Below are 27,414 nucleotides of genomic sequence, written 5' to 3'. Positions count from 1 at the left end.
TGGTGCACGGACCGTTGTCCTGGTGCATGGAATGTTGTCCTGGTGCACGGACCGTTGTCCTCGTGCACGGAGTGTTGTGCTGGTGCACAGACCGTTGTCCTCGTGCATGGAGTGTTGTCCTGGTGCACGGACCGTTGTCCTCGTGCACGGGAGCCTCCGTGTGCACAGTGTGCTTGGCGTGCTCGTTGCGGGAGGGTGCTCCTCGTCGAGGCACTCACCTCCAGCAGGCTGCACGTGGACACCAGGGGTGTCCTTTTCTTCCTTGGCGTGCACAGGCTGCGGAACTCTTGCCCAGCATGGCTAAAGTGTTCCAGCGAGTCTGTGCCGCCTTTTGCCAGGTTTTTCCTATGGCCTATGCTTTTTATTGTGACCCAGACAAACCCTGGCTGCTGACCCATCTAGCAAGTAAGTAGAGGTTTTCTCCAGGTGCAGCCAACCTGGCTTTTGGATCGATGTGTTGTTTATGCTGCCCCTTAGTGACTGCGTTGCCTTTGAAACCAAAATGCCCCACAGATACCATGATTTTGGTAAAGCTCATGTCAAGAGCTTCTGCTCCAAAGGGGGTGTCTCCAGCCATTCACGGGGGTGTGGGCAGCATTTGCAATTGAACCCACAGGGTTCTGTGCCCTACACGGTTAGTCCGTGGCAGTGGAGTCTGTAATTTCCTCAGTTGCTGCTTCAACCAATACAACTTCCCAAATGCAGATTGGCAGAGCTCCTCAGAAGTCCCTCTAAAGACTGTGCAGTTCTCTCCAGTTTTTCCCTAAATTCCATCATTAATAGGTTGGACAGTGTGACCTGCCACAATGTTTGCTAAAATAGCTCTTGCTTTGGTGATGAAATGCAAACTTCTAGAGAGTGTGGGGGAGAATAGTGGAGCGTAGGAGGAGAGGACAGCTGCTTTAGCTCTTGGGCAGAAGAAATCAATGACTGTCAAAGGACAATGTGCCTTTTCTTGACTGAGTTTCTCTTTATTTGATTTAGAATAAGAAAAATAGAAACTGCCCTGGCAAAAAAGAGCAGAAAACTCGGCCCAAGAAGTTGTTGCAAAACAACATCCTGCTATATTGTGCTCTTCTCTTGCTCCCTGTGTGAAAGAACTGTGCTACTGGAGGGATATTTTGAAAGAAAAATGCTCTCCATTTGGGTTGACTTTTTCCATGGGATTCCCCACAACAGACAGTTTTCTAACATCTGCTTCATTTTCCTTTCCCCATTGCAGGTAAATATGTGTTTAGAAACAGAAGAGGCCGTCCTTCGGTGAGCGGCAAACTAATCCTGACATTCCTAGCCTTTCAGGATTGTGACTGTGACCTTTGCCTGTTGCAATCAACTGCCAGCCCTCAAGGCTGAAATAAAGTCTTCTTCAGTGTCTTTGCATCAGCAGAAAAGGCTTCCATGGCTGTTTTTTATTTTTCTCTTGGAGGCCTTTTAAGTAGATGACAGTCTGGTTTTGCAGACAGAAAGTTTCTTGCTGCTTTTAGCCGTGGGGGAACAACAGCAGTTCACAACAAAATGCACTGCTGTCTAATTAGCCCCCTTGAACTTAGCTGGAGCAACTTAGCATCCCCTTGCTATCAAAGGTTATGATTTCTCCTTAGTACAGCTGGATAGATAGCTGCATAGAAATAAGGTTCTAAATGATATGTGACTCCCTGTTGCTCACACTGCTCTCTGTCCACAGAGGAAACTACCTCGAGCTGACCCTCCTCAGGCTCCTTCTGTTTCTTCCCTTTATGAGGATACAGAGGAGGAAGACAACAACGAAGCTCCACCTGTTGTTGCACCAGAGCCTGAACAGCCAAACTCTGTAAGAGCCAGCTTTGCCTAGCACTCTTATTACTGTAATTCAGAGCTGCCTGTTTCAGACCAGACAGCACTTGCCCCTCATGGCTGAAAATCCTGAGGGCTGCAGTCCTACCATAACAAAGTGTTTCCTCCTCCCCAGCCACTGACACCTGGAAAATGGGTTCTGAACTTTCAAGTTCAGTCATTGTTTTCCTGGCATTCTGACAGGGCTCACGAATTTCTCTCTGTATGGGATGAGAGGTAGCCTTGTGTCTGTTAATGGGGAGAAACTTAGCCTGCAGTGTCTGTGCAGCCTCCCTGTCACAAGCAGAGCGAGTGCTCCAAAGGCACAGTTCACAGTCTTGCTGCATGTGGATACCTAGGAGAAACTGTCCCATGCAGGTCCCTGCCCTCCTCCACGCACTATTTAAGGCGATACATGGACACTTTAAACTACACCCATAACTTTTACATGACCAAAGTTGGGTGAGAAGAGTCTTACGCAGCTTGGCCATGGTAAGAGAAGGTCGGTCTCTGAGAAGGGCTGGAACTTAATGGCTGTTCCCTAAAGCTTGAAATATTGATGAGAAGTATCTCTGCAAGCCTCCTTTCTGACACAAACTGATTTCTTGTCACAGACCAATACATGCTCTGGAACAAAATCTTCTACTGCCCTGGAAGCTGCTGCACTGGAAGCTGCTGCACTGGAAGCCGCTGACAAAGACAACACTCCCCCACATGAGATCTCCTACATGAGCACTTCCAGCAGTTCCTGCAGCAGCACCAACTGGCAGCAAGAGACAGTAAAGGAGGACAGCCTAGAGAAATTGAGTATGTCTTCTGCATTTCTTGCCTCATAGGGCAGTGCTAATGTTCCTAGACAACAAACACTTGCCTTGCTACCTGTTCTTTTCTGTCTCCTCAGAATGTTTCTCCCTCTTTCTCCCAGTTTCCTGTCAACGTAACTCTTCAAAGGACTGTAGAAAACCAGTCTTTGTGGAAGCCATCTGGACTACAGATCTGACTCTCTTCTTCTTGTTGTTGTTATTGTTGTTATTGTTGTTGTTGTTGTTACCCAACTGACTTCAGCTCACAGCCCCAGGCAGAGGAGCTGCAGTTCTGACCTGCTGGAGGCTGGTATTGTCATCCTGAAGTGACCATCTTTCATTTGGCTTTTTCAGGGAGCATTGTGAGTGTGGGAGATCCTATGAAGAAGTACGTTGAATTGGAAAAAATTGCCAGTGGGTAAGTCTGACCACAGTTCCTTCCACAAAGCCAGGTATTTTGCTGCTGCAAGGTCAGGCGGGAAGTCAGACAGGCTCCAAACATGTTCAGACACTGTGTTTAGATCCTTCTGCCTCTCAGTGCTGATCCCAATTCAGAACTGTGGTCAGATGGCATCCTCAAAGACAACTGCATGCTGGCAGTGTCTTGCCCGCAGCAAGGAGCAGGATCTCCTGTCCTTCAAGTGCCTGGCACCTGTTTGCCTCTTTGCTTACGAGAAATGATGTCTCCACGTCTTCAAATAATACAGCCAAGGAAAAGAAAGGAGAAAGACACTTTCTTGCCAAAAAGAGCAACTGATCTCCTGAGAGCTGTCAGATAACAGTTTTCAGGAACTTCCAATATTTTGCGGAAAACAATAGTCAGTGGTCAGCAGTATAACCACATCGTGTAGAAACAGAAAACAGAGATAAAAAAGAAACTCTCTGTGGTAGTAGAAGTAGAAAAACCCAATTACTGATAGACCCAGTGTCAAGGCAGTTGAGAGGAAAATGCATCCTGATGATGGCAGATGACCTCAAAGGTGGCTGGGGACTGATTTCCTTACAGGCTGGAGAAAGCCATTTCTAGATCCTTTCCTCAAATGGCCCCTCACATGTGTTCAGGCTTCTCAGAATGGGGTGTTGCCTGAGATTGGCAGAGACCTTCAAAGGAGGGATCTGAGAACAAAGCAGTAAGAGGTCTGAGCACTCAGCAAGGCCAAATGGAAAAGAAGGAAATATATTCCTTTCCAGTTTTTGTGGACATGCTCCCCCACCTTAGGGAGGGGTCTGAATCAAGTTAATCTGGGCTGTACACTTGAGATTTTCTCCAGCCCTTCATGTTGCACCCAAGTTTTCTCTTGGATACCCTGCATGGCACAGGGCCGGTAGGCTGCTCTGCTCTTGGCTGAAGCATAGATGGAGCCAGGTGATTTAGAAACACTCCAGGCAGCAGAAATCTCCTGTCTGGGCTGGCTTTCATTCCCTTCTTCACTGCTGTTTTCTTTCTAGTGGCTTCGGAACGGTCTATGCAGCGACCGACACTGCCACAGGAGGAGAGGTAAGTGTCAACATGCCCAGCAGATTTTGCAGCTCTGAAGTGCTTTCCATTCTGAGGAGAGCTGTGGCTGGAGCTTTGGGTCCCCAGCACATCGTTCCTGCAAAGGCTGTTCCTCTGAAGCGCAGACTAGTGCCAGCCTACCAAATCCATTTGGGACAGCTCTTTGGGGCTACAGCTTCAGACTTCTGAAATCGCATTTCTGGCTGTCAGCAAATACCTCTGGATCTTCTGGGGAGTTTCTCATCCCCCATGCAGTGCTGGGCTATAGAACTGGGCTTGGATAGAGGTCTGTGAGGGATCAAAAGCCCTAAGCCCTGATCCTAACCCGGAGCATACCCAGAAAATGCCAGAGAGCATGTTCTTTCTTTTTCAATCCAGGAAACAATTACAAATCTAAACTGCATGTTCTTTAGAGTTGCAAAATCAAATTTTAGTCTGATCTTGTGCAAGAGACTTCCCAAGTTAATGGTTTTCAATGTCATTTTAGGTGGCCATAAAGCAAGTGTGTCTCCAAAAACAGCTCAAAAAGGAACAAATTGTCGATGAGCTCCTTGTCATGAGGGACAACAAGCATCCAAATATTGTTAACTATTTAGACAGGTAAGTAGTTTGGGTATGATCATGTGACTGTTCCTTTACAGACTGCAAGCCAAAGGTTAAAAGAACCCCCTTTGGTCTCTGGCAGAGAAGTCAGCTTTCTAGTATTATTTTTTATCTATTCCTATACAATGTATGGGAGGAGAGTGCATTTTGTCTGCATTCATCTTCTCTGGCATGCATTGTTTCAAGTCATCCCTATCTTCCTAAAACAACAGCCTGGAAGTTCATTACTACCAGGTTGGTTTTGCTGTTTGTTTGGGGTTTCTTTTTAAGTTGATCATATTTTCTGTCTCTTATGACAACTGCTGATTAATCGTCATAGAAATTATTTCCCTGCATTTTTCACTCCCTTGCCATCTGAGACATCTCAATTTTCATGGATGTGCCTTTCTCACTTAGACTACACAGGTTCCAAGGAGTGTATAGCCTAGGAGGAATGTCTCTGCATTTTATTCCGTGTTCATTCCCAACTCTTCCAAGAATAGAAATCGACTTTAGTCTTTTAGGTAGGGTAATTTAGCTATGCCCATTCTCCATGCCATTGTTTTCTTCTTTCAGCTACCTGGTTAGAGATAAACTGTGGATAGTGATGGAATACCTAGATGGAGGCTCCTTAAGTGCTGTTGTTAAGGAAATAAGCATGAGTGAAGGAATGATGGCAGCTGTCTCTCGAGAGGTAAGGGATGCCACTGGGGCTTCCAATTGTTTGGGCAGGCTGGGACTTCTAAACAAGCAGCAAGAACAGGAGTGATTTCATGGTTAGAGCTTTGTTTCCGTGTTGCTTTTCCAATACGGAGAAGAAAGAGCATCTTCAGTGAATGGCCTGCCAGTACAACACTTGCTGTACCCTCTCTCTTTTTTCTTATTTTATTTACTATTCACAACTTTGCCAAATCATTTGCCTGGAGCCTGTCTCTACTGCATTCCCTGCCTGTAAGTGCAAACATGCTGGTGGCAGAATTTTATACTAACAGCAAAGAAAAACAGAAACTCATTTCTCACAGTCCTCAGCTGAAAGGCAGAGCATTCCACCCAAAATGGTGTTTGCATCTGCAAAATTACTAAAATGCTACTTCCAAGTCTGCTCTTCCAGCTAGCAATAAGATCTTGGTCCTGCAGCCTCGCACCCAAAAGCAATCCACTTGATCCCCTCAGGAGAGGGAGTTTCTCTGTTTTGGCAAACCATGATTTACCCTCTGCATGGAGAGAGCCCACGCACTGCAGCAGCAGTCATTTTGTCTGTGTCTGCAGGGGTGCAGCATGACAACACTTGCCATTTCTCTTTCCAAACCTCCAAAGGGAATGTGCCTTCCCTTAGAAAGTTAGGGGTTTACTAGTGCGGAGGCAGCAGCAAGCTCTTCCTCTTGACACCACCATGGTCTGCCAGTCCTCACCGTTCACCTAGAACTGAAAACTTTAAAGCCATTGCCCTTCTTGGCTGAGGAAATTGGGTCATTCATTTTTACTCTCCTGTTTCTTTTTTCTCTCTCAGTGCCTGCAAGCACTGGCCTTCCTCCATTGCCACCAAGTGATCCACAGGGATCTCAAAGGCGATAACATTCTTCTTGGAATGGACGGATCCGTCAAGTTGGGTAGGTGTTCTTGCTCAGCCGTGCTGTTCCCGGGATGCGGCACGTGGGGCTGATGGAGACTGCCTGCCAGTTCCCAAAAAGCGGTGCCTCTGGGAGTGCAGGGAGCACTGCTACAAGCTGAGAGCACACTTGCAACGTGCAGAGAGGAACAAGGTGTCCTTGGCTACAGCCCTGAGGAAACAGAGCATGGCCGCTTTTCCTGCTGGGTTCAGCCTCCTCAGGCTTCTAGTGGGCAATTCTTGCACTTGGCTTCATGATTCAGGCTGGCTTTCATGATACTGGCTTTTGTCCTCAGCTGATTTTGGTCTCGCTGCTCGCATCACACCTGAGCAGAGCAAACGAAGCTCAGTCGTCGGCACAGCTCACTGGATGGCCCCCGAATATCTAACTAAAGAAGAATACGGACCCAAAGTGGATATTTGGGCACTGGGCATCACAGTGATAGAAATGCTGGAAGGAGAACCTCCTTATTTTTGGGAGCTTCCTCACAGGGTAAGGTGCAAATACTACCAGATAACCACTGTCCTTCTCATCTGTCCCATGTTTTGCCTCCATTGAGAAAAATACCGTTCCCACCAGATTGAACTAGTTCAACCAAGGCCAAGACAACAAAAAAAAGGCCCCAGAGCACATCCACATCCTCTATAGCTTTAGTTGCATCACTCTTGAAAATAACCTGTAAAGCCTGTAAAGTCCATCCTCAGAGAAGCAAAAGGGGCTTTTGCTGATGGAGTTCCTCCTCACTTGGTCAGCCAAAGAAATCAGCTGTCAAGGCAAGATCATTTGGATGTTGGAAGACCTGTGGCTGCACTGGGGCCTTTTTCTTGGTATCGAAAAATCATCTTGAACCCTCTGCCCGGGAAGAAACTGCCACTGGAAGATGGAGCATCAAAAATGGGGTCTGTGGGAGCGGTTAGGGAGATGAAAGAAAGAGGTAAAGTCCCGTGTTTCCTTTTCCTCCAGGCCATGCAGCTCATCATTTCAAAGGGGATACCGGAGCTGCAAAGCCGCGAGAAACTGTCCCCTGCATTGCAGGACTTTCTGAACTGCTGCTTGCAGGCAGACGAGGACAGTCGATGGTCTGCTGAGAAACTTCTGCAGGTAAAATGCAAAGTGGCTGCCAGTCACACAACTGTCCCATGCATCGGTGTTCTCCTCTGCTAAACTCCAAGGCATCAGGTGCCCCCGCCTCGTATTAATCCCCAGAAGTGCTCTGTCCTCTGATCATTTTGGTGGTCCTGATTTGGATCTAAGGGAACCTGTTCAGTTTTGTCTGGTTCCTAATGCCGGGAACGGAGCCCTGAAATGGTGGTGGTGGTGGAGGAACCCAATAAAATCAGTGCCTGCCAAGTGGTCTGAGAACTTGGCTGTGGGAAGGACGGGGCTGGGGGGAGCTCTCCGTGAGCCCAAATCCTACTGGGATAAACATTTCTTGGTGACCTTGAGTTTCCTGAGGAGCAGCTTATGCTCCTCATCTTTTTTGACTACTAGAATAGCCCATGTCTTTAGGAAAGAAGAACCTAAGTAAGTATTTTGAGTTTCCTGAAAGGACCAAAGCCCTGGGACAGCAAGCAGCATTCCCACAGCCCTGGCAGGGCAAATATTCCACTGAGCTTGAGAAAGGGGTTAATAGGACCATGGGCAACATCTGCCTGTCATAACAAGGTCCTGGACATGAAGACAGAGGTGCGGATGGTCCCCTCAGTCCTGTTTCTGCACATTTCTGGTAACCCAAGGAATACTGCTTGAGCTCGTGAGGAACTGAGTTTGGAAAGTAATGGTTCATTTCTTTTCTTTTCCTTTGGGCAGCATCCATTTTTACTCTCAGCCTTGCCCCTCTCCGGCCTGACGACTGTGATCAATGCAGCAAACCAGCTGTGGGAGGCCAGAAGACAGAGGAAGGGTTTTGGCATGCCTTCCTCCAGTTCCATCGATGGGTGGAACTCAGAACAAAACTGAAGGAGCCTCATCCCCAGTGTATACCCTGGGGGAGTCACACAGAGGAGGGGGCGTTTAGGAGTCGATTAGGGCACAGGGCATCACCACCAGCAGGTGGTGAGCAACTGCATTGTACATTGCTTGTTTTGCTTGGGTTTCATCTCTTTCTTCGTTTTACTACTGTTACAATTAGGATTTGCATTAGTATTACTATTAGTGTTTGTATTAGTATTAGTATTAGTGTTAGTATTACTATTTGTATTCATATTGGATTTTACTCTGTTTCAATTATTAAACTGTTCTTATCTCAACATACGAGTTCTACTTCTGATTTTCCTCCCTGTTCCACTGGGGATGGGGATGGGGATGGGGGGGAGCAAGCGGCTGTGTGGTGCTTACTTACCAGCCCAGCTGGTAACTTAAACCACAACACTTCACCAGCACATGATTCTTCAATGAGTCCAACTACTCTGTCACCTTTTCTTCAAATGAGATTTACAATCTTGGTATCATAAAAATCACCATCAACACACCTGTGATTCATGTAATTCAGTTATGCACACTGCACTGAGAAGTCCACTTACTATTTTTAATCTTGGTCCTTCTTAATTTCACTGTGCTCAGTTTTTTTGGCCTACTAGCTAGAAGAAAAAAGATAAGTACAAGGCATTCCCTAGCATTAATGATTTCACAGGATCAGAGAGTTGTACAACATCCCAAGTTGGAAGGGACCCACAAGGACTGAGTCCAACTCCTGGCCCCCCACAGGACAGCCCCAAGAATCACACCACGTGCCTGAGAGCGTAGTTCAAATGCTTCTTGAACTCTGTCACAATTGGTGCCGTGACCACTTCCCTAGGGAGTCTGTTCCAGTGCCCAATCACCCTCAGGGGGAAGAACCTTTGCCTGATATTCAACCTAAACCTGCCCTGACACAGCTCCATGTCATTCCCTCAGGACCTCTCACTGGTCACCACAGAGATCAGTGCCTGCCCCTCTGCTTCCCCTCACGAGGAAGTTGTAGACCACAACGAGGTCTCCCCTCAGGCTTCTCTTCCCCAGGCCCAACAAGCCAAGTGACCTCAGCAGCTCCTCCTAAGGCTTCCCCTCAAGGCCCCTCACCATCCTCCTGGGCCTCCTTTGGACACTCGCCAAGAACTTCATCTCTCCCTTCTATTGGTCACCCACAAGCTGAGGCCGCACCAGCTCAGAGGGGAGCAGGACAATCACCTCCCTCCACCTGCTGGCAGTGCTGTGCCTGATGCACAGATATGTCTATTTGATGATAAACCCTTCCCAGCAGTTGAGGGGGAACTGAAATCAAACTATTTAGGCAAATTCCGCTGTCACTTCCACCTCTGAAGCCTTTTTGTCTGTTTTGGTTGGTTGGTTGGTGTTTGTGTTTCTGTTTTGGTTGGTTTGTTTGTTTCTTTGATCGAGTTCCCAACCTGCTTTTCACTTCAGAGTAGCCTGTGAAACAAATGGCCTTCGGACAAGGACCGGGCACAGGAGCTGCGCACAGCCTGGAGCTGGCTCTCCCGCTGGCTCTGCCTGGGCCACCAGGGACCCGGGCCAGGGCAGAAATTCCCGGGATGCCCAAGGCAAGCGACGGCCGCGCACAAGGCAGCGACGGCGGAGGAGGAGGAGACCTTCCTGAAGGAGTCCCGGCTCCCTCGGGCTGGGCCGTCCCAGCCCGGCATCCCGCCCGCTGCCCCGCCGGCCGTGTTCCCAAAAAGCAGTGGACACCGTCAGCATTTAGGCAAGAACACACCTGTAGCACTTGTTTTGACACAAACCCAGGCTACACCTCAGCGCGCTGACTGAACAGCTTTATTGCCAAGAACGGCAGTTTAAATACAGCATTTAATCGTAACACGTGACCTCTCAACCAATGACATTCGAGTAGTCCACTGCGCATGTCCAACAGAGTACCAAAGACTACAACTCCCATGATGCCTTGCAGCATCCTTTCTGTAGGATGAATCCCTACAGAAACTCCTTCCCCAGAGATGCTTGCTGCCTTCACACAGAAACACAGAATTTTTAGCGTTATACGGGACCTCGGGAGATTCTCCAGTCCAACCCCTCTGCCAAGACAGGGTCCCCCAGAGCAGACTACACAGGAACATGTCCTGGTGGGTTTTGATGTCTCCAGAGAGGGAGACTCCATGACCTCCTTGGGCAGCCTGCTCCTGTGCTCTGCCACCCTCAACATAAAGAAGTTCTTCCTCATGTTGGAGTGAAACTTTTGTGGTTTACTTTATGGCCATTGCTTCCTGTCCTGTGCAGAATCACTCACCATCCTCTAGACACCCACCTTTGAGATTTTTATATGCATAAATGAGACCCCTCTCAGTCTTCTCGAGACTAAACAGGCCCAGCTCCCACAGTCTCTCCTCAGAAGAGAGATGCTCCAGACTCATCATCATCTTCATTTCAACTGATGCTGCAGCCTCTGCTTATTCTGAAATATAGCAGGAGACTGCCTGGTTTTATAAGAAGAAAGCAAGAGAAGAAAAATCCAGCTGCATTTCAAAAAAATCAAACACTGCTTCTCCTTCTGGTTGGAAGGTGTTGACTGTAAGGAATCTGTCTTCAGGAGGGGAAATGACATTTAGTCAGAGCATCAAGAAAATGTAACATATATATAGTCACCTGTCCTTCAGCACAGAAAAAAATCAAATAAAAAGGAATGTATTACAGCATAGAATAAAGCAGTATAGAATAAAGACAGGTCTTGCTGCACAGGGCATCGTGTTTCCCAAATAGCACCTTCACGCATAAGAATACCAGCTCCAAAACAGACTTCTTTTTTGGGCATAGCAATTGCTGAACAGCAATAAATGGCTGCCTGCTCTTTCCACTCAGCCACCCAAGGACCTCGGAAGGCAAGAGATTGTAGCTAGTGTGGTCAACTGGGCCAGCATTTGCACAGTCATTTCAGGTCAGCCTTACCAGGATGCCCTGTGATCTTCAGGGGAGAAAGTGCATGCCAAAACAGTGCTTGCAGAGTACTTCTACTGAAGAATTGATGTGCTCCCGTTTTCCCTGTTTTGGGGGCAGTGTTGCTGCACTCCCAGCCTTCAGAAGCCATGCAGCCTTGCTGTTGGAGAATCATCGACTAAGGCACCAGACAATGAGAGCGGGGGCTTTGTCTGGCAAAGGAAACCCCCGTGTTTCCTTTCATTGAGTGTAAACACGCCACTTGCAAGTGCCTTTCTGCAGCTAAGTGCTCAGAAGAGGTGAGGGTTTTAAAGAAAGCTGAAACTTCACAGGTGGGAATTGCGGGAGCAATTCCCAGGAGTGAATGCCTGTTGCTGCACGTGATGATAACGAGCCAACTAACTACTTCTCATAAAAATTAAATGCCAAGTCTCCTGGAGAGGAGAGGGAGCAAATCCATGGTGTTTGTGATAAAACTGTGAGATTTGGCAACATTGCCAACTGCTGTGTTGATAATTGGTAGGTCTTGCTCCGCAGGTGGAATCCAGGCCACAATCCAGGCAGATGTGGCCTGCAAACATGGGCATGCATTGCAAGGAGACTGGAGTGGTGTAACTGCTGTTCTGTTGATGCTGATGTTGTAAAATGCACCTGCTTGGGTGGAAGACTTGCTGTGCTAAGAGATCTGAAGATGGAGGCTTCAGTCTCTTTTTGTATGCTTTGTGATGCAACTCTTGGGGAAGAAGGTGAAAGACCAACATCACACCTTACACAGCAGTTTGTCGCTTCGCTAGCAACACTTGCACTCTCCGGGAAAAATCACTTTGCTCATCTGTGAGAAATAGAAGATCTTTTGCTTCCAGAAGCAGAGACATGGCCCTGAGGTGCTGAAATCCTGCCTGTGTCATCTGAAGTGCTACATGCAACTTGACCCCCTGGAAAGGAAAAGGGAAGAGTAAAAGCATGATGGAAATTGTAACTCCAAGACTCTTTTGAAAATGATAGTGAATCACAAGCATCCTTTCTTTGTCAATCCTAGAGTGCGGACTTTAGAAGTTGCATGAATTTTCAAACACAAGGGCCAGATTGCTTCCAGATTCTCCAGAGTCCTTCAGAACTGGCACTTCCACAGGAGCAGAAAAAATACTTGGACACAAAGCCCTCATGCTACAGAAGCCATTGTAGCACCGAGCTTTGTACACTTGTTGTGACAACCTGTTTGCTTTCTCACAGCCATCAATAGAGGGATGCGGCTCCTCACGTGGCTCCTTCAGGAGCACACTGATTAGCAGCACAAAATCCTAACTGTAGATTCCTCTTGCCTAAAACCAGAGGAAAATTCTACACACTGGGAGGACAGCTGCTTCTCTTGTGGCCTCTGTGCTGATGTACAGAGATGTACAGATGGAAAAGTGAGGATAGGCTAACAGGGCATAACACATGTACACATGTATGCAGGTATGTGTACACTATATATACATATAATAGATGTACATAACACACATGTATACATATAATTGAGTATAACTTATGTACACACATCTGCAGGTTCACAGATGCACAGTAAGGCAGTTCTGTTTCTCTCAACACAATTCAATCATCACACGCTGCTCGCAAGAACCACGGCACAGAGAACACAAGCCCTTGCCAAAGCTGATCTCTCTATGCAAGCACAGAAATTCCACAGAATTTAGGCATGGATGTTTATAGCAAAATTTGTCAAAAGCTAATCAAATATCTACAGTGATGCACACTTCAAACTGTATTAAACAGAATCACTCCGGGGGAAACCATGACTTCTAGGTCAGTAATTTGGCCACCACAAAACAGCCAGCAAGAGCAGAAAATTTGCTGCAGTAAACATACAAATTGCAAAGCACGTTCTTCATGAAGTTTGATGAAGCCCTGTGTCAGTTAATTGGCTGGTGGCTTCTAGTGAAAGATTTCTAGTGCATTTATTTCCCAGCTAGTTCACAACAGCAGAAAGATGTCCTACCAGTGCTCATTTGAAAGACTTAGACACGTTCATGCTGTTGGACATGCTTCCTAGTACATATAGGGATGAATTTCCTTTGTGTCTTTAAATTGCACTTATTCTTTGGACAAAAGGGAGGAATATGCTCAAAGCTGTGCCTGTGGGTCCCCTCACCTTGCAGGGTAACTAAGTATGAATGGCGTGTCAGTGAGGTTGACCTTCCTACGTTGGATTCCATTTTTTTACACCTTCTCTTTTTTTCTTCTTTTCTACCTTTTCCCACTGCTTTTCCCTCTGCTTGTCCTAACTGTGAGAGGGGCAGAAAATTTTCAGAACTTTTTCTCATGCATTTCATAGGTTGCTCTTTTCTTATCCCATTCCTAATGTTTACCATATATTCTGTATTTACAGGATTTTATTAAGGTCTTGGCAAATTTGACATTTACGAGCTCAAGGACCTGCTTCTAACCTCTACCTTTGCCTGCCTTGTCTTTTAGAAGAAACTAATCTCAGGCTTTCCACCCTTCACTGTGAGTGTCTTTCAAAAATTAAAATGTGCTGGTTTTGCAAAGACAGAATGTACTGCAAAAGGGATCCTAATTCCCAACTTGTAGATAAGTGCAGCAAAGCAAAACCACACCAAAGGTTCTCGAGGTGTAGAATAAAGCCTCTCTCACTTTTAGAACTCTAGATTGCTGCAGTGAACATTTCAAAAGGCATGTGACTATAAACCTGCTTATTAATTTTAGACTAAATGCAATAAAATCTATCATGTAGCCATAATGAACAGGACTAATTTTGTACTTACATTTTTATTTTAAATTAACAAATCTGTAAAGCTTTAGAGATATTGTTTGTGATCTCCAGGTTTCCTTGCTGAATTCAGGTGTATTCTTAAAAATAAATGGACGGGTTCTTTTGTGGTTTTGGTTGTGGAGCTTACATCTGATCACAGAGACACAAGATTTGATCTCTCTGGACAGATTTAGGACAGTTTTGTGAAGAAAAACAGTACCTACTTCCATCTCAATACGTTTCCAATATCGCACCTCAGACCAGAGGTGGCTTAAGGTCTGTGGGGACCAAAGTCTGGGCCCTGGTTTTGCAGCGTTCCTGTGGTGCGATTTGCACATAAGATCACAAGGTTTGGACCTTATTGTCTCTAAATCCAATCCTCTCTGATCCAGTGTCTGCTACTTCCTCTTTTCTCTTTTCTTCAGCTTTTTCTCTCTTCTTCATTTCTTGAGCATCTGAACTTCTTAATCTTTTTCCCCTTCTTTTTCCATCAGGCATTCCACTGATGGAAACATATGCCAACTTTTATTTTTCCACAAAAGATGGAGGAACAGTCTGAGCAAGTTACGGTCTGTTTCACATGGGGAAAGGAATGAAGCCACCCCAGGCAGTGCTCCAAGAAAGACTGGAGCCAACAAATATGTGAGAACTTTTCAAAGCACAAAGGCAGAACGAGGGAAGGCACCCATTGGACCTGTTGTTTGTGAACAGAGAAGGACTGGTGGGTGCTGTGATGGTTGGAGGCCATCGGGCTCAGCCATCATGAAATCATCATTTGGGATTCTCAGAGAAGGAAGGATTGGGAGCAGCAGAACTCTGGGCTTTGAAGTTTGAGAGTTCTGGGGCTTTTTCATTCCAGCTGGAAGTCCTGACTGGGTACACTTGTCTGTGGGGAGGATGATTCTACAGTCTGCTGTAAGAGTAGAAAGTGGCACACTCCCTGCAAGTAAATTTTTTCTTTTTTAATTTATTTTGATTGAGTTTCAAGAACAGGCTGGACAGGGCACTGGTAGGGTCACCTCCCTTGGAGGGATTTAAAAGACATGTAGATGAGGCACTTGGGGATATGGTGGGCTTGGTAGTGCCAGGTTAAAATGTGTGAACTGATAACATGAGTATTGTTTGCCTGTCGCCTCCTCTCTCCTCTTCAGGACTTTCAGGGGCTTGAAACAGAAAAGAGATTTCCTAAAGAAAGAAAACGGAAGCAGCAAGTTACATCTCACAGGTCTTGCTCTTTGCAGTCTGGCCTTGACTGGTTTAAAAGTGAGAGGAGGACAAGGGTGGAATGATGCTTCCGAACTTTGGAACACTTAGGTTCTTTTTGTTTTCCTAAGCCTGCCTTCCTGTGGCCTGTCCACCACCTGACCTATTTGGTCTCCGCCTCATAACTCCCTTTTTTGATGGGACTTGCCCATTTTGGCCCATTGGTTTCCTCCTCCTCCCACCTTCTAAGTTCTCCCACCTTCTCTTGGAACTTGCTTTTCTTTCGGTCTGTCTTTCTTTACACCCATTACGGCCTGACCTCTGTGGCTCACAGATGTGCACAGGGAAGCTCCCAGGGGTGTGACACAGGACCAAAAGGCTTCTTTGAGCTGTCAGAGCACTGCAGCAGCACACTGATAAGAAGGGACAATTAATATGGGATAAGTAAAGCAATTTTTCATCCACAGAATTTCAGTGTAGACCTGGGGCTTTCAGCAAGTGCATCAGTTTTCAAATGACACCCTCACCTGTAAGGTGGAGCCCAAGATTTCCTCCAAGCCTTGGGCACTCTCAGCTTGTTTGCCGAGTCCCTGCGTTCTGTATATTTACAGCAGAGAACCTGCAGAGCTACAGCAGCTCAACAAAGAGACCTCCTCAGCAGCTGGGGTACACCCCAGTGTAAGGAGTTGGAGAGCTGAAAGGCAGATTTGTAACCACACAGTGTTCCCTGGGAAGCTGGAAATCAATTGTATCGGGGTGTGCCTTTGAATCACACACCAGCGATCATTGCACCAAATGCGTTTGCCTTACTAAGCACTACGAGCCCAGGATAAAGCTTCTAAAGGACACTGTTGTCCACCACTAGAGGATAGACCCTTGATGTCTGCACTAAATCACCAGGAAAACAACCTAAGCCTCAAATCCTTATTCCATGGAAGGGTAGAGCTCATTTCCAGAGGAGTTTTGTGCCCTTTCTTTCCTTCCATTGACATTCCTTTCTTTTCTTTTTCAACTTGGGTCCTGCTTTTAGCTCTAGATTTTGATAGAGACCAATTGCATCTGATTTTCATGGGGATGAAATGTCTGCAAGTCATCCTACAGGTAGTGCGGGATCTTGGGGCAGATCTGTGAGGCTGCAGTTTTTGGCTCTTCTAAACCCACAGTCTTGGGCTTTCCATGTACAGGGCATTCCAGCGCAGCGGGACAGGCTTCCAGTGACAGAGGAGAATTTTCCAGTATTTTTTTGGCATTAGCTGTAGAAAACATTCAGGGGCTCTGCATACATCTGCAAGCAAAGCTAGAGCAGCTGCTGTTGTGATGTCACTGGAACCGTTGTCCTGGTGCACGGACCGTTGTCCTGGTGCATGGAATGTTGTCCTGGTGCACGGACCGTTGTCCTCGTGCACGGAGTGTTGTGCTGGTGCACAGACCGTTGTCCTCGTGCATGGAGTGTTGTCCTGGTGCACGGACCGTTGTCCTCGTGCACGGGAGCCTCCGTGTGCACAGTGTGCTTGGCGTGCTCGTTGCGGGAGGGTGCTCCTCGTCGAGGCACTCACCTCCAGCAGGCTGCACGTGGACACCAGGGGTGTCCTTTTCTTCCTTGGCGTGCACAGGCTGCGGAACTCTTGCCCAGCATGGCTAAAGTGTTCCATCGAATCTGTGCCGCCTTTCGCCGGGTTTTTCCTATGGCCTATGCTTTTTGTTCCCACCCAGACAAACCCGGGCTGCTGACCCATCTAGCAAGTAAGTAGGTTTTCTCCAGGTGCAGCCAACCTGGCTTTTGGATCGATGTGTTGTTTATGCTGCCCCTTAGTGACTGCATTGCCTTTGAAACCAAAATGCCCCACAGATACCATGACTTTGGTAAAGCTCATGTCAAGAGCTTCAGCTCCAAAGGGGGTGTCTCCAGCCATTCACGGGGGTGTGGGCAGCATTGGCAAATGAACCCACAGGGTTCTGTGCCCTACACGGTTAGTCCGTGGCAGTGGAGTCTGTAATTTCCTCAGTTGCTGCTTCAGCCAATCCAACTTCCCAAATGCAGACTGGCAGAGCTCCTCAGAAGTCCCTCTAAAGACTGTGCAGTTCTCTCCAGTTTTTCCCTAAATTCCATCATTCATAGGTTGGACAGTGTGACCTGCCACAATGTTTGCTCAAATAGCTCTTGCTTTGGTGATGAAATGCAAAGTTGAAGCAGTGTGTGGTCCCAAACTTGGGAGCTGTTTGTGTGCTGTGTCAGAAGAGAAGTGTCATGGCTAAGGGGAAGTTGGGGGCAGCTTTATTGGGGAAAAGAAAAGAAGAGAAAGGAAGAGAAAAAGGAAAAGAAAAAGGAAAAGAAGAAAGGGAGGGGGAGGGGGAGGAGAAGGGGTGGGGCAGTGGGTAGGGGATGGGATGGGGCAAGGGGGTGAGGGGACAGGGTGAGGGGCGGGTGAGGGGGGTGGGGAAAGGGTCGGGTAAGGGGGCGGGGCAACAGGAGGGGTGAGGGGGCGGGGCAATGGGCGGGGCAAGGGGCGGGGCGGGGTGAGGCAGGTCAGGGTGGGGCGGGGCGAGGCGAGGCAGGGCGAGGAGAGGAGAGCACAAGAAATCAATGACTGGGAGGGGGAGGGGGAAGTGGAGGGGCAGGGGCGGGGCAGGGCAGGGCAAGGATGGGGATGAGAGGTGGGGCGAGGGGTGGGGTGAGGGGCAGGGCAAGGCAGGGTGGGGCAAGGTGCGGCCACGTGAGACGAGGAGAGGGGAGGAGAGGGAAGATGTTTTAGCTCTTGGGCAGAAGAAATCAATGACTCTCAAAGGACAATGTGTCTTTTCTTGACCGAGTTTCTCTTTATTTGATTTCAAATAAGAAAAATAGAAACTGCCCTGGCAAAACAGGGCAGAAAACTCGGCCCAAGAAGCTGTAGCAAAACAACAGCCTGCTATATTGTGCTCTTCTCTTGCTCCCTGCGTGAAAGAACTGTGCTACTGAAGGGATGTTGTGAAAGAAAAATGCTCTCCATTTGGGTTGACTTTTTCCATGGGATTCCCCACAACAGACAGTTTTCTAACATCTGCTTCATTTTCCTTTCCCCATTGCAGGTAAATATGTGTTTAGAAACAGAAGAGGCCGTCCTTCGGTGAGCGGCAAACTAATCCTGACATTCCTAGCCTTTCAGCAGCAAGCCATGACCTTCGCTTGTTGCGATCAACTGCCAGCCCTCCAGGCAGAAAGAAAGTCTTCTCAGTGTCTTTGCATCAGCAGAAAAGGCTTCCATGGCTGTTTTTTATTTTTCTCTTGGAGGCCTTTTAAGTAGATGACAGTCTGGTTTTGCAGACAGAAAGTTTCTTGCTGCTTTTAGCCGTGGGGGAACAACAGCAGTTCACAACAAAATGCACTGCTGTCTAATTAGCCCCCTTGAACTTAGCTGGAGCAACTTAGCATCCCCTTGCTATCAAAGGTTATGATTTCTCCTTAGTACAGCTGGATAGATAGCTGCATAGAAATAAGGTTCTAAATGATATGTGACTCCCTGTTGCTCACACTGCTCTCTGTCCACAGAGGAAACTACCTCGAGCTGACCCTCCTCAGGCTCCTTCTGTTTCTTCCCTTTATGAGGATACAGAGGAGGAAGACAACAACGAAGCTCCACCTGTTGTTGCACCAGAGCCTGAACAGCCAAACTCTGTAAGAGCCAGCTTTGCCTAGCACTCTTATTACTGTAATTCAGAGCTGCCTGTTTCAGACCAGACAGCACTTGCCCCTCATGGCTGAAAATCCTGAGGGCTGGAATCCTACCATAACAAAGTGTTTCCTCCCCCTCAGCCACTGACACCTGGAAAATGGGTTCTGAACTTTCAAGTTCAGTCATTGTTTTCCTGGCATTCTGACAGGGCTCACGAATTTCTCTCTGTATGGGATGAAAGGTAGCCTTGTGTCTGTAAATGGGGAGAAACTTGGCCTGCAGTGTCTGTGCAGCCTCCCTGTCACCAGTGGAGCGAGCGCTCCAAAGGCACAGTTCACAGTCTTGCTGCATGTGGATACCTAGGAGAAACTGTCCCGTCCAGCTCCCTGCCCTCCTCCACGCACTATTTAAGGTGATAAATGGACACTTTAAACTACACCCATAACTTTTACATGGCCAAAGTTGGGTGAGAAGAGTCTTACGCAGCTTGGCCATGGTAAGAGAAGGTCGGTCTCTGAGAAGGGCTGGAACTTAATGGCTGTTCCATAAAGCTTGAAATACTAATGAGAAGTATCTCTGCAAGCCTCCTTTCTGACACAAACTGATTTCTTGTCACAGACCAATACATGCTCTGGAACAAAATCTTCCACTGCCCTGGAAGCTGCTGCACTGGAAGCCACTGCCCTGGAAGCTGCTGCACTGGAAGCTGCTGACAAAGACAACACTCCCACACCTGAGATCCCCTACATGAGCACTTCCAGCAGTTCCTGCAGCAGCACCAACTGGCAGCAAGAGACAGTAAAGGAGGACAGCCTAGAGAAATTGAGTATGTCTTCTGCATTTCTTGCCTCATAGGGCAGTGCTAATGTTCCTAGACAACAAACACTTGCCTTGCTACCTGTTCTTTTCTGTCTCCTCAGAATGTTTCTCCCTCTTTCTCCCAGTTTCCTGTCAACGTAACTCTTCAAAGGACTGTAGAAAACCAGTCTTTGTGGAAGCCATCTGGACTACAGATCTGACTCTCTTGTTGTTGTTGTTGCTGTTGTTATTGTTGTTATTGTTGTTGTTGTTACCCAACTGACTTCAGCTCACAGCCCCAGGCAGAGGAGCTGCAGTTCTGACCTGCTGGAGGCTGGTATTGTCATCCTGAAGTGACCATCTTTCATTTGGTTTTTTCAGGGAGCATTGTGAGTGTGGGAGATCCTATGAAGAAGTACGTTGAATTGGAAAAAATTGCCAGTGGGTAAGTCTGACCACAGTTCCTTCCACAAAGCCAGGTATTTTGCTGCTGCAAGGTCAGGCGGGAAGTCAGACAGGCTCCAAACATGTTCAGACACTGTGTTTAGATCCTTCTGCCTCTCAGTGCTGATCCCAATTCAGAACTGTGGTCAGATGGCATCCTCAAAGACAACTGCATGCTGGCAGTGTCTTGCCCGCAGCAAGGAGCAGGATCTCCTGTCCTTCAAGTGCCTGGCACCTGTTTGCCTCTTTGCTTACGAGAAATGATGTCTCCACGTCTTCAAATAATACAGCCAAGGAAAAGAAAGGAGAAAGACACTTTCTTGCCAAAAAGAGCAACTGACCTCCTGAGAGCTGTCAGATAACAGTTCTCAGGAACTTCCAATATTTTGCGGAAAACAATAGTCAGTGGTCAGCAGTATAACCACATCGTGTAGAAACAGAAAACAGAGATAAAAAAGAAACTCTCTTTAGTAGTAGATGTAGAAAAACACAATTACTGATAGACCCAGTGTCAAGGCAGTTGAGAGGAAAATGCATCCTGATGATGGCAAATGACCTCAAAGGTGGCTGGGGACTGGTTTCCTTACAGGCTGGAGAAAGCCATTTCTAGATCCTTTCCTCAAATGGCCCCTCACATGTGTTCAGGCTTCTCAGAATGGGGTGTTGCCTGAGATTGGCAGAGACCTTCAAAGGAGGGATCTGAGAACAAAGCAGTAAGAGGTCTGAGCACTCAGCAAGGCCAAATGGAAAAAGAAGGAAATATATTCCTTTCCAGTTTTTGTGGACATGCTCCCCCACCTTAGGGAGGGGTCTGAATCAAGTTAATCTGGGCTGTACACTTGAGATTTTCTCCAGCCCTTCATTTTGCACCCAAGTTTTCCCTTGGATAACCTGCATGGCACAGGGCCGGTAGGCTGCTCTGCTCTTGGCTGAAGCATAGATGGAGCCAGGTGATTTAGAAACACTCCAGGCAGCAGAAATCTCCTGTCTGGGCTGGCTTTCATTCCCTTCTTCACTGCTATTTTCTTTCTAGGGCTTTCGGAACGGTCTATGCAGCGACCGACACTGCCACAGGAGGAGAGGTAAGTGTCAACATGCCCAGCAGATTTTGCAGCTTTTGGGGCTACAGCTTCAGACTTCTGAAATCGCATTTCTGGCTGTCAGCAAATACCTCTGGATCTTCTGGGGAGTTTCTCATCCCCATGCAGTGCTGGGCTATAGAACTGGGCTTGGATAGAGGTCTGTGAGGGATCGAAAACCCTAAGTCCTGATCCTAACCCGGAGCATACCCAGAAAATGCCAGAGAGCATGTTCTTTCTTTTTCAATCCAGGAAACAATTACAAATCTAAACTGCGTGTTCTTTAGAGTTGCAAAATCAAATTTTGGTCTGATCTTGTGCAAGAGACTTCCCAAGTTAATGGTTTTCAATGTCATTTTAGGTGGCCATAAAGCAAGTGTGTCTCCAAAAACAGCTCAAAAAGGAACAAATTGTCGATGAGCTCCTTGTCATGAGGGACAACAAGCATCCAAATATTGTTAACTATTTAGACAGGTAAGTAGTTTGGGTATGATCATGTGACTGTTCCTTTACAGACTGCAAGCCAAAGGTTAAAAGAACCCCCTTTGGTCTCTGGCAGAGAAGTCAGCTTTCTAGTATTATTTTTTATCTATTCCTATACAATGTATGGGAGGAGAGTGCATTTTGTCTGCATTCATCTTTTCTGGCATGCATTGTTTCAAGTCATCCCTATCTTCCTAAAACAACAGCCTGGAAGTTCATTACTACCAGGTTGGTTTTGCTGTTTGTTTGGGGTTTCTTTTTAAGTTGATCATATTTTCTGTCTCTTATGACAACTGCTGATTAATCGTCATAGAAATTATTTCCCTGCATTTTTCACTCCCTTGCCATCTGAGACATCTCAGTTTTCATGGATGTGCCTTTCTCACTTAGACTACACAGGTTCCAAGGAGTGTATAGCCTAGGAGGAATGTCTCTGCATTTTATTCCGTGTTCATTCCTGACTCTTCCAAGAACAGAAATCAACTTCAGTATTTAGGTAGGGTAATTTAGCTATGCCCATTCTCCATGCCATTGTTTTCTTCTTTCAGCTACCTGGTTAGAGATAAACTGTGGATAGTGATGGAATACCTAGACGGAGGCTCCTTAAGCGATGTTGTTAAGGAAATAAGCATGAGTGAAGGAATGATGGCAGCTGTCTCTCGAGAGGTAAGGGATGCCACTGGGGCTTCCAATTGTTTGGGCAGGCTGGGACTTCTAAACAAGCAGCAAGAACAGGAGTGATTTCATGGTTAGAGCTTTGTTTCCGTGTTGCTTTTCCAATACGGAGAAGAAAGAGCATCTTCAGTGAATGGCCTGCCAGTACAACTCTTGCTGTACCCTCTCTCTTTTTTCTTATTTTATTTACTATTCGCAACTTTGCCAAATCATTTGCCTGGAGCCTGTCTCTACTGCATTCCCTGCCTGTAAGTGCAAACATGCTGGTGGCAGAATTTTATACTAACAGCAAAGAAAAACAGAAACTCATTTCTCACAGTCCTCAGCTGAAAGGCAGAGCATTCCACCCAAAATGGTGTTTGCATCTGCAAAATTACTAAAATGCTACTTCCAAGTCTGCTCTTCCAGCTAGCAATAAGATCTTGGTCCTGCAGCCTCGCACCCAAAAGCAATCCACTTGATCCCCTCAGGAGAGGGAGTTTCTCTGTTTTGGCAAACCATGATTTACCCTCTGCATGGAGAGAGCCCACGCACTGCAGCAGCAGTCATTTTGTCTGTGTCTGCAGGGGTGCAGCATGACAACACTTGCCATTTCTCTTTCCAAACCTCCAAAGGGAATGTGCCTTCCCTTAGAAAGTTAGGGGTTTACTAGTGCGGAGGCAGCAGCAAGCTCTTCCTCTTGACACCACCATGGTCTGCCAGTCCTCACCGTTCACCTAGAACTGAAAACTTTAAAGCCATTGCCCTTCTTGGCTGAGGAAATTGGGTCATTCATTTTTACTCTCCTGTTTCTTTTTTCTCTCTCAGTGCCTGCAAGCACTGGCCTTCCTCCATTGCCACCAAGTGATCCACAGGGATCTCAAAGGCGATAACATTCTTCTTGGAATGGACGGATCCGTCAAGTTGGGTAGGTGTTCTTGCTCAGCCGTGCTGTTCCCGGGATGCGGCACGTGGGGCTGATGGAGACTGCCTGCCAGTTCCCAAAAAGCGGTGCCTCTGGGAGTGCAGGGAGCACTGCTACAAGCTGAGAGCACACTTGCAACGTGCAGAGAGGAACAAGGTGTCCTTGGCTACAGCCCTGAGGAAACAGAGCATGGCCGCTTTTCCTGCTGGGTTCAGCCTCCTCAGGCTTCTAGTGGGCAATTCTTGCACTTGGCTTCATGATTCAGGCTGGCTTTCATGATACTGGCTTTTGTCCTCAGCTGATTTTGGTCTCGCTGCTCGCATCACACCTGAGCAGAGCAAACGAAGCTCAGTCGTCGGCACAGCTCACTGGATGGCCCCCGAATATCTAACTAAAGAAGAATACGGACCCAAAGTGGATATTTGGGCACTGGGCATCACAGTGATAGAAATGCTGGAAGGAGAACCTCCTTATTTTTGGGAGCTTCCTCACAGGGTAAGGTGCAAATACTACCAGATAACCACTGTCCTTCTCATCTGTCCCATGTTTTGCCTCCATTGAGAAAAATACCGTTCCCACCAGATTGAACTAGTTCAACCAAGGCCAAGACAACAAAAAAAAGGCCCCAGAGCACATCCACATCCTCTATAGCTTTAGTTGCATCACTCTTGAAAATAACCTGTAAAGCCTGTAAAGTCCATCCTCAGAGAAGCAAAAGGGGCTTTTGCTGATGGAGTTCCTCCTCACTTGGTCAGCCAAAGAAATCAGCTGTCAAGGCAAGATCATTTGGATGTTGGAAGACCTGTGGCTGCACTGGGGCCTTTTTCTTGGTGTCGAAAAATCATCTTGAACCCTCTGCCCGGGAAGAAACTGCCACTGGAAGATGGAGCATCAAAAATGGGGTCTGTGGGAGCGGTTAGGGAGATGAAAGAAAGAGGTAAAGTCCCGTGTTTCCTTTTCCTCCAGGCCATGCAGCTCATCATTTCAAAGGGGATACCGGAGCTGCAAAGCCGCGAGAAACTGTCCCCTGCATTGCAGGACTTTCTGAACTGCTGCTTGCAGGCAGACGAGGACAGTCGATGGTCTGCTGAGAAACTTCTGCAGGTAAAATGCAAAGTGGCTGCCAGTCACACAACTGTCCCATGCATCGGTGTTCTCGTCTGCTAAACTCCAAGGCATCAGGTGCCCCCGCCTCGTATTAATCCCCAGAAGTGCTCTGTCCTCTGATCATTTTGGTGGTCCTGATTTGGATCTAAGGGAGCCTGTTCAGTTTTGTCTGGTTCCTAATGCCGGGAACGGAGCCCTGAAATGGTGGTGGTGGTGGAGGAACCCAATAAAATCAGTGCCTGCCAAGTGGTCTGAGAACTTGGCTGTGGGAAGGACGGGGCTGGGGGGAGCTCTCCGTGAGCCCAAATCCTACTGGGATAAACATTTCTTGGTGACCTTGAGTTTCCTGAGGAGCAGCTTATGCTCCTCATCTTTTTTGACGACTAGAATAGCCCATGTCTTTAGGAAAGAAGAACCTAAGTAAGTATTTTGAGTTTCCTGAAAGGACCAAAGCCCTGGGACAGCAAGCAGCATTCCCACAGCCCTGGCAGGGCAAATATTCCACTGAGCTTGAGAAAGGGGTTAATAGGATCATGGGCAACATCTGCCTGTCATAACAAGGTCCTGGACATGAAGACAGAGGTGCGGATGGTCCCCTCAGTCCTGTTTCTGCACATTTCTGGTAACCCAAGGAATACTGCTTGAGCTCGTGAGGAACTGAGTTTGGAAAGTAATGGTTCATTTCTTTTCTTTTCCTTTGGGCAGCATCCATTTTTACTCTCAGCCTTGCCCCTCTCCGGCCTGACGACTGTGATCAATGCAGCAAACCAGCTGTGGGAGGCCAGAAGACAGAGGAAGGGTTTTGGCATGCCTTCCTCCAGTTCCATCGATGGGTGGAACTCAGAACAAAACTGAAGGAGCCTCATCCCCAGTGTATACCCTGGGGGAGTCACACAGAGGAGGGGGCGCTTAGGAGTCGATTAGGGCACAGGGCATCACCACCAGCAGGTGGTGAGCAACTGCATTGTACATTGCTTGTTTTGCTTGGGTTTCATCTCTTTCTTCGTTTTACTACTGTTACAATTAGGATTTGCATTAGTATTACTATTAGTGTTTGTATTAGTATTAGTATTAGTGTTAGTATTACTATTTGTATTCATATTGGATTTTACTCTGTTTCAATTATTAAACTGTTCTTATCTCAACATACGAGTTCTACTTCTGATTTTCCTCCCTGTTCCACTGGGGAGGGGGATGGGGATGGGGGGGAGCAAGCGGCTGTGTGGTGCTTACTTACCAGCCCAGCTGGTAACTTAAACCACAACACTTCACCAGCACATGATTCTTCAATGAGTCCAACTACTCTGTCACCTTTTCTTCAAATGAGATTTACAATCTTGGTATCATAAAAATCACCATCAACACACCTGTGATTCATGTAATTCAGTTATGCACACTGCACTGAGAAGTCCACTTACTATTTTTAATCTTGGTCCTTCTTAATTTCACTGTGCTCAGTTTTTTTGGCCTACTAGCTAGAAGAAAAAAGATAAGTACAAGGCATTCCCTAGCATTAATGATTTCACAGGATCAGAGAGTTGTACAACATCCCAAGTTGGAAGGGACCCACAAGGACTGAGTCCAACTCCTGGCCCCCCACAGGACAGCCCCAAGAATCACACCACGTGCCTGAGAGCGTAGTTCAAATGCTTCTTGAACTCTGTCACAATTGGTGCCGTGACCACTTCCCTAGGGAGTCTGTTCCAGTGCCCAATCACCCTCAGGGGGAAGAACCTTTGCCTGATATTCAACCTAAACCTGCCCTGACACAGCTCCATGTCATTCCCTCAGGACCTCTCACTGGTCACCACAGAGATCAGTGCCTGCCCCTCTGCTTCCCCTCACGAGGAAGTTGTAGACCACAACGAGGTCTCCCCTCAGGCTTCTCTTCCCCAGGCCCAACAAGCCAAGTGACCTCAGCAGCTCCTCCTAAGGCTTCCCCTCAAGGCCCCTCACCATCCTCCTGGGCCTCCTTTGGACACTCGCCAAGAACTTCATCTCTCCCTTCTATTGGTCACCCACAAGCTGAGGCCGCACCAGCTCAGAGGGGAGCAGGACAATCACCTCCCTCCACCTGCTGGCAGTGCTGTGCCTGATGCACAGATATGTCTATTTGATGATAAACCCTTCCCAGCAGTTGAGGGGGAACTGAAATCAAACTATTTAGGCAAATTCCGCTGTCACTTCCACCTCTGAAGCCTTTTTGTCTGTTTTGGTTGGTTGGTTGGTGTTTGTGTTTCTGTTTTGGTTGGTTTGTTTGTTTCTTTGATCGAGTTCCCAACCTGCTTTTCACTTCAGAGTAGCCTGTGAAACAAATGGCCTTCGGACAAGGACCGGGCACAGGAGCTGCGCACAGCCTGGAGCTGGCTCTCCCGCTGGCTCTGCCTGGGCCACCAGGGACCCGGGCCAGGGCAGAAATTCCCGGGATGCCCAAGGCAAGCGACGGCCGCGCACAAGGCAGCGACGGCGGAGGAGGAGGAGACCTTCCTGAAGGAGTCCCGGCTCCCTCGGGCTGGGCCGTCCCAGCCCGGCATCCCGCCCGCTGCCCCGCCGGCCGTGTTCCCAAAAAGCAGTGGACACCGTCAGCATTTAGGCAAGAACACACCTGTAGCACTTGTTTTGACACAAACCCAGGCTACACCTCAGCGCGCTGACTGAACAGCTTTATTGCCAAGAACGGCAGTTTAAATACAGCATTTAATCGTAACACGTGACCTCTCAACCAATGACATTCGAGTAGTCCACTGCGCATGTCCAACAGAGTACCAAAGACTACAACTCCCATGATGCCTTGCAGCATCCTTTCTGTAGGATGAATCCCTACAGAAACTCCTTCCCCAGAGATGCTTGCTGCCTTCACACAGAAACACAGAATTTTTAGCGTTATACGGGACCTCGGGAGATTCTCCAGTCCAACCCCTCTGCCAAGACAGGGTCCCCCAGAGCAGACTACACAGGAACATGTCCTGGTGGGTTTTGATGTCTCCAGAGAGGGAGACTCCATGACCTCCTTGGGCAGCCTGCTCCTGTGCTCTGCCACCCTCAACATAAAGAAGTTCTTCCTCATGTTGGAGTGAAACTTTTGTGGTTTACTTTATGGCCATTGCTTCCT

At 47.6% G+C, this 27,414-nt stretch overlaps 2 protein-coding genes and 1 long non-coding RNA gene across 13 annotated transcripts in view; 2 read left to right on the top strand and 1 right to left on the bottom strand.

Annotated features, from left to right (window-relative positions):
- The window catches only part of LOC127471990 (serine/threonine-protein kinase PAK 3-like), a 42,772-nt gene that overhangs the window by 325 nt on the left and 15,033 nt on the right, over positions 1–27,414 (top strand). Inside the window, exons 1-12 of one of the 11 annotated variants that reach the window (XM_051789545.1) lie at positions 16,132–16,260; positions 18,229–18,266; positions 18,689–18,814; positions 19,431–19,638; positions 19,992–20,055; positions 21,088–21,136; positions 21,495–21,607; positions 22,165–22,282; positions 23,099–23,198; positions 23,494–23,690; positions 24,162–24,299; positions 25,008–25,451. In XM_051789545.1, the coding sequence (XP_051645505.1) occupies positions 16,239–16,260; positions 18,229–18,266; positions 18,689–18,814; positions 19,431–19,638; positions 19,992–20,055; positions 21,088–21,136; positions 21,495–21,607; positions 22,165–22,282; positions 23,099–23,198; positions 23,494–23,690; positions 24,162–24,299; positions 25,008–25,157 (1,323 nt within the window). In that variant the 5' untranslated portion in view covers positions 16,132–16,238 and the 3' untranslated portion in view covers positions 25,158–25,451. Of the gene's footprint in view, positions 1–1,700; positions 1,811–16,131; positions 16,261–16,518; positions 16,903–18,228; positions 18,267–18,688; positions 18,815–19,430; positions 19,639–19,991; positions 20,056–21,087; positions 21,137–21,494; positions 21,608–22,164; positions 22,283–23,098; positions 23,199–23,493; positions 23,691–24,161; positions 24,300–25,007; positions 25,452–27,414 lie in introns of those variants that run through there. The other 10 variants (XM_051789537.1, XM_051789546.1, XM_051789543.1 and 7 more) reach the window with 10 other exon arrangements.
- LOC127471991 (serine/threonine-protein kinase PAK 3-like) lies at positions 22–8,558 on the top strand. Its single transcript, XM_051789549.1, has 12 exons — positions 22–405; positions 1,223–1,260; positions 1,685–1,810; positions 2,427–2,619; positions 2,970–3,033; positions 4,065–4,113; positions 4,601–4,713; positions 5,272–5,389; positions 6,206–6,305; positions 6,601–6,797; positions 7,269–7,406; positions 8,115–8,558. Exons 1-12 carry the CDS (start codon positions 27–29, stop codon positions 8,262–8,264), a joined length of 1,665 nt encoding a protein of 554 aa, XP_051645509.1. The 5' UTR covers positions 22–26; the 3' UTR covers positions 8,265–8,558.
- LOC127471994 (uncharacterized) lies at positions 14,605–16,477 on the bottom strand. The gene is made up of 3 exons (XR_007904827.1): positions 16,259–16,477; positions 15,687–15,853; positions 14,605–15,572 (listed from the first exon to the last, which is right to left on the bottom strand). It is a non-coding gene; the product is annotated as an uncharacterized LOC127471994 (long non-coding RNA).

This window comes from Manacus candei, unplaced genomic scaffold (assembly GCF_025592945.1).
Source record: "Manacus candei isolate 608988 ecotype Guabito, Panama unplaced genomic scaffold, ASM2559294v1 h1tg000028l, whole genome shotgun sequence".
In the NCBI taxonomy this organism is placed as follows: domain Eukaryota; kingdom Metazoa; phylum Chordata; class Aves; order Passeriformes; family Pipridae; genus Manacus; species Manacus candei.
Note: the sequence above shows the minus strand (reverse complement) of the source record. Positions and strands in the feature narration are given on the sequence as shown.

What these genes read in the sequence shown, in the direction of transcription:
- LOC127471991 (XM_051789549.1), top strand. Translation starts at nt 27, where the DNA reads ATGGAATGTTGTCCTGGTGCACGGACCGTTGTCCTCGTGCACGGAGTG. An exon ending in TTGGAAAAAATTGCCAGTGG is followed by an intron (nt 3,034 to 4,064) that starts GTAAGTCTGACC and finishes TTTTCTTTCTAG; the next exon opens with TGGCTTCGGAACGGTCTATG. An exon ending in TGGCAGCTGTCTCTCGAGAG is followed by an intron (nt 5,390 to 6,205) that starts GTAAGGGATGCC and finishes TTTCTCTCTCAG; the next exon opens with TGCCTGCAAGCACTGGCCTT.